The sequence below is a fragment of the Echinops telfairi genome, unplaced genomic scaffold (genome assembly GCF_000313985.2).
Source record: "Echinops telfairi isolate 266 unplaced genomic scaffold, ASM31398v2 ScPeMD7_23;HRSCAF=83, whole genome shotgun sequence".
NCBI classification, from domain to species: domain Eukaryota; kingdom Metazoa; phylum Chordata; class Mammalia; order Afrosoricida; family Tenrecidae; genus Echinops; species Echinops telfairi.
Window position 1 is genome coordinate 10,763,804 of NW_022103920.1, and position 6,322 is coordinate 10,770,125.

General features: G+C 47.3%; 2 protein-coding genes across 6 annotated transcripts in view; both read right to left on the reverse strand.

Annotated features, from left to right (window-relative positions):
- CALD1 (caldesmon 1) overlaps positions 1-6,322 on the reverse strand; it is a 151,736-nt gene that overhangs the window by 16,174 nt on the left and 129,240 nt on the right. The window lies entirely within an intron of this gene.
- LOC105979063 (protein FAM162A-like) lies at positions 5,725-6,207 on the reverse strand. The gene has a single exon (XM_013005924.1). It carries the CDS (start codon positions 6,205-6,207, stop codon positions 5,725-5,727), a length of 483 nt encoding a protein of 160 aa, XP_012861378.1.

Sequence of the window (6,322 nt, forward strand, 5' to 3'; positions counted from 1 at the left end):
TATATATATATATATATAAAATATTTGATAGAGGATTTCTCTACATATGAGGGGGCTTCTAAAAGGTCATAGGAAAATGGAATGAAAAGACATATTTACCTACGCTGCAAATATTTCCATGAAATACTAGTACAGCATGTTGCTGCTGCTGTGAGGGGGCGTTGAGTTAGCTTACAACTCAAATCAACACTGCACAACACTGCTGACTCCTGTGCTGTCGTCACAAGTGTTCTGCCCCAGCCCACTGTCGCAGCTCCTGCATCACTCCCCCGTTCGGAGGGTCTTCCTCTCCTTCAAGACTCTCTACCAAGTAGAACATCCTTTCCAGTAGCATGTACAGGGCCCAAAGGTATGGAACTATCTTAGGTACAAACATGTATCTTGAGAGAATGAGGGCTGGACCTATGGGTTTAGGATCACAGTCTTGGGAGACAGCAAGGTCAGTTGGCCTAACATAATTCTCAAACACAAGGTTCTACCCACCCTACTTTGTGGATTATTAAAGATGCAGTTACGGTAAAATGTGACACCTTATCGTCGGATCTCCCTTTTGATTCTTCTTAAATTTGTTCTAGTTTTTCAATATTTTGTACTTTTTAATTTTCTGTTGAGGTTTTTCTCTGTTTCATTTCTTATTGTTGCTAGTGTTTGTAATTTTCCCTTATGCTTTTCTGTATATGAAACCCAGGCTAGAAAACTCTAGTGAGATAGTAACTGGACCAATGGTTTCTTGCAGGCATGACATGGGAAGTTGGGAGGAAGTGAGTAAGACAAACAGGGAAATATTCTAAAATGTATCGTGGTAAACTGTTCTCAATGTGGTTGAACTCTTGAATTGTATGATATGTGGATGCTGTGCCAATAAAACTGTTTAAGAAATAATAAATCCTACTTGGGTGAGTCATGGCTGGGGTCTCAAAAGCTTATGTGTGGCCATCTAAGGCACAGCTATTGGCCTCCCCCACCTGGAGCAGAGCAGCGGGAAGAAAATAGAAGACATGGAAACAATGAATCCACTGGGCTGTTGGGCAGCATGATCCTCATCCTCCACAACCCGAGACGAGAAGAACTAGATGGTGCCCAGCTACCACTGCCAACCATAGAGTCCCGAATAGCTTGGGAGACAAAACTCAAAATCACAAAGAAGGCCAGGCTTACTAGTTGGAGAGAGACTGGTCTCCCTTCCCAAGACTCTTGGTCTCCCTTCCAGCCTGGAACTGACCCCACCGTGGCTCCATCTTCAGCCCAACAATAGAGAGCCCTCTACAGGGAACAGCAACGCTGGGAAGGTATGCCCTCCATAGAAGAGCCGAGCATGTGAGACCACAAGGGCAGCATTTCCCCGGGACGAAGAAGGGATGGAAGCGGGATAAGGGATGTTACACTGTGGGGCTTGCAATCAATGTCGTGAATCAAAATGTGTATGAATCTGTTGAATGGAAAATTGACCTGCTCTATAACCCTTCAGCTAATTCACAACAAAAAGTTAAGGGTAGAAAAACAAATTTCTGTGAATATACACAGACCACATCCAATTTGATGCACAAATCAACTTTCCTGTGCAGTACTGTTTTCTCACTGCTTTTGGTATGTAGTCAGATTCCAGAAGAAAGATACACAGGACAGGTAACCTATTCCCTTCCTGCTTAGCTTGAGCGCCTCGCTGGAGAGCTGACAGCCTTAGCCTGTGGTGGAAGGTCAGTTTCCCTGGAAAATGCGGGGCAGGGAGTGCGGGAGGAAGTTGGCAGAGATGTCAGGAATCGGGGGGACAGGACTCCTCCCCTGACACCCATTGTGAACAACTGGGAAATAAGACAATAAACCCAGAGAAACCAAGGCAGATACTTATGTATGCTTATGTAGGGCAGTTTAGTAAATTTTAATAAATTCATCTTTTTTTTTAATGGTGCTGGGAGCCTCATCTTGCTCCCAGTTGTGGCCAGCAAACACATGTACAGAGCTTTGGGAAACTAAGAGACGTATTCCCACGAAGAGCGACAGCCTCGGAAACCCACAGAGGCAGCTCTACCCTGTCCTTTAGGGTGGCCGTGTATTGGCTTCAACTCGATGGCAGAGAGTGAGACCCAGAGTGGGGTGGGAGAGCAGAAGGTCAATTTGAGAAGGGACAGGCAGAGGGAAAGACTTGTTCCAGCTGCACGCTTAGCACCTTTCTGATTCTGGCTAAGCCTTGGCTTTCTCGCCTTGGCCAAGCCACCGATGAAAACACCGAAGCTCCTGCAACATTTCCTACACCCGGAAGATGCCGTGAGGTCATTGTGACACACTCTTGCTGGGAAAATTCCTTAACTTCATCATAGACTTGAGGTGATGCAACCAGTTGCACTGAATTTGTAAGTTGTGTGGTTGTGCACTGTTGAGTGACCCTGCAGGATAAAGCAGAGCTGCCCCAGATAGCAGCCCCAGGCTGGTATCTCGCTGGAGGTAGATCCCCAGGCTTAGCTCTTGTGGAACCCTCGAGGGGTTCAAACTGCTGACCAGGTTCCAGTTAGAGGTCCACTGATTCATCGCTGCCTGACAGATCCCCAACCACTAGACTTGTTGAGTTGATTTTGACGTACGTAGATGTAGGAGAATCCTATGCGTCAGAGTAGAACTGCCTTACCGGGTTTCCAAGGCTATAGTATTTTTTTCTCCACCTACTCCCAAGGTAATTCCCCCCACCCCAACCGTTGTATTGGCATAGAATTCACATATCCTACAATCCAACACATCAAGGAGAGTTGCGTCATCATCACCATGATCAGCTTTAGCAGACGTCTTCGTTCTTGTACCCACTGTTATCAGCTCCCACTCCCCCCCAGGCCCCCTGCCATACCGCCAAGGAACCAGTTACTGTCTGTAGATTTACCTAGCCTGGATTTCACAAACGAAAAACATTTGAAAAAACAAAACAAAACCAAAAAACCCTTAACGGTGATAACAAAGTAAAACAGACACGAACCTTAACAGAAACGAAAGCAGAATATATGAAAAACCTCAACACATGTCGGGGATTCATTGGGGCTTAGTCCATGTGTGGGCACTGCAAGTGGATTTTGGGCTTCCACTGTCATCTGTAAGGGGAGTAATCTTTATGGAAGCAAGCAGACATATTTCCCCCTGCCCCTCCCACCCACAGAGCAGCTGGGGGTTCGGACCTCCCACCTTCTGGCTAGCAGCCCAACACTTAACCTGCGCTACCCCTAGGACTCAGTATTGGGCCATCAGGGCTCCTTAGTGTGTAAATGACATATGTTGTTTTAATGAGGGAAACTGGCTCTTCTGAAAGCCAAGAGGTGGCAGTGTTGTTCTGAAAAAACGCAGGAAGAAAGCATGCTGAGCCAGAAAATCGCACCATTGAGCTCAGGCTGAAAGGCTGGTGTGGGGACCCACCGGGAGGTGCTTTGGGAAACTGGCCTGGTAATCTGCTCCCCAAACGCCACAGGCTAGAAGAGCCCACAGCATAGTTCTACTCCTGCACACGTGCAATTAACTTGACAACAACTGACCCAAGGATGTTACTTTGGTGACTAAGGTGCACCTGACCCAAGCCATGGTGTTTCGAATCGCCTCGTATGCATGTGAAAGTTGGGCATTGAGAAAGGAAGACCGAAGAAGAATCCATGGATGGGTACATGGATGGGTAAACTAGGGTACTGGCGAAGGATATCGAAAGTACCAAGGACTGCCGAAAGAACAAACAGGTCTGTCTTGGAAGAAGTACAGCCAGAGTGCTCCTTAGAGGCAGGGATAGTGAGACTTTGACTTATGGATTTATTGTCAAGAGACCTGTCCCTGGAGAAGGACGTCACGCTTGGTAAAGTGGAGGCAGACCCTCGACAAGATGGATTGACACAGTGACGGCAACAATGGGTCCAAACATACGAAGTGGGAGGATGGCACAGAACCGGGCAGTGGTTTGGTTCTGCTGGACACAGGGTTGCTGTGAGTCAGAACAGACTCAACGGTACCTAGCAAGAGCAACAACCTCACTCCATCTGTCCTTAGTGAGACCATGGCACCCAAGTCCAGATGCTCTTTTAAAGCCACTGGCTGACTCTGTGATACCCAATTCAAGCTCGAAGTGCCCTCTATCACCTCTCCTCCTGGTCATGGTCATAAACATCATCAAGTAGCAAAAGCTTCTTTGCATATAACTACATGACCATCCACTCTGTGGAACCCAATAATAATAATATCAAGGATGTGAGTGCTGACTAACTTGCCTCCAATGGACTGTTCCCTTTTTTGTAAGAAACATTCACGGCCAACATTTAGTGATAAGAAAGCAGTTTCCCAAACAAGGAACCAAAGTCTTGAGAAATGGAGAGAATGTCCTGGTTCTAGAAAATCTTGAGGTCAAATATCAAATATTTTCCTTCCCCAGGGCCTTCTACAATGTTTGCTTAGGGCCATTTGTAAAAGTTATTGGGTTAAGAATATCAACAGCTGTTGGAGTTCAGTTGTACAACATGGAGTGGAGCTCAGACGCCTCAGCCACGACCAGGCCTTGAAGACGGAGTCCATGAGAAAGCAAGATTATTTCTGAATACTAGACTCCATTATGTACCTACTGACTAGCCAACCAACCACCCAACCACCCAACCACCCAACCACCCAACCAACCCATCACCAGTGAGTTAATTCCTTCTCACAGTGCCCTTACATTACAGAGTAGAACTGTCCCATAGGGTTCCTAAGGCTATCATGCTTATAGAGGTGGACTGCCTTATCTTTCGCCCATGGAGTGGCTGGTGGATTTGAACCATCAACCTTTTGGTTAGCAGCTGAACCCTAACTAAGGCATCAGGCTCCTCCCTGTATTTTACAGATAATAAAAATGTACCGGATCACTTTAGATACCTCCTTTGAGTGACTGCTCACACAGGCCTTTCCAGAAGGAGGCCATTAAATGGCATCTTAGGAGTCTCTGCGTGTGACATACGGTTTAGCCCTCGGCTGCACCATCGGAAAGGGGTCTGTTAATCTCCAACGGAAGCATCAGGCTTTGGGACCCCTGGGGCGCACAGTTCTATTGGGACCCACACAGGCTTTCCATGAGTTGGAATCTACTTGATGGTTACTGGTTGGTTGGTTTGCTTTCTAACCTTGCTCAAAACTAACAGAGAAACTCACTGCCATCGAGGCGACGCCGACTCCTAGCGACCCCACAGGACAGAGTAGAACTGCCCCCGGGGGTTTCGGAGACGAACTCTACGAGAGCAGAATGCCTCCCTTTCTGTCTGAGGAATGGCTGGTGGTTTCTCTGCGGACCGGGAGGTTAGTCATCCAACGTGTAACCCCTACACCACCAGGGCCCCTCTTGTAACTTTGCTAGGTGATGAAAAGAGAGGGTAGAATGAAAATGGTCAAAGCCGCTGTTTCTGTTGATCCACTCGGTGGGTCACTTATTCACTCATCAAACATTTATTACCATCCACCTGTAAGACACTGGGCTAGGTGCTCAACCAATGCTAGTCCTCAATGAGTGTAGGTGAGAGAGAGAGAACTTTCTTTTTTTAATTTAATGAAAATAAGTCTCTCTCTCTTTTTTTTATTTGTAAAGAGAATTTATTTGTACCTCTAGAGCAGAAAGGGGCACATACGTTTGTGCAAACAGCCCTTCTGAGAAATGCATCCTCGTGCTATACGCTTGTCAATGCAGGCATTGTGGCTGCAAGTTTACTCCTGGGTTCTAAAAGTCAGCCACTAAGGACATCTTGGTTACTTGGCCTTGGCCTTCGAAGTCGCTGCTTCTCTCAGTGCCTCCTCTCTCAGACGAGCTTTCTTTTCTAAGTTCAGGCTTGTTAACGACTCATTTCTTCTGGCGGCCTTCTTGCCCTCCGTCACCATGAAAATGCATCCAGCCACGGTCAAGGTCATCATCAGATAGCTGATCTTCACCCGGATCCTGTTCTTTGCGGCATCCAGCATCCCAAACGAGATCGTCTCGGGGATCTCCTCTTCCTTCTTGAAGCGGCCCGACCAGATCAGGATCTTCTTCTCCCAGTCTGTAGGCTTGTGTAACGGCACCCCATGGCTGTAGACGTGGCATGGGGCTTTGGGACGTCCTTGTGGTTTGGTGCAAAATCCATTTGTTCTCTTCAAAGCAGAGGTTCTGGTGAGGCTTAGGGATGAGGAAACATCTCTTTCACATACTCTAAAGCAACTCCCCGCCACCAGGTGCAAGCCGCGGAGGCTCCCCATTGCCTCCTGCTCTGTGGACCAGAACCGCACATCACAGGGTAGGTGGCAGCGGTGCGGAATTATTAAGTCTTGAACACTTTGTTCTAACATTCTGGAATTCTGTGATGCTCACCCT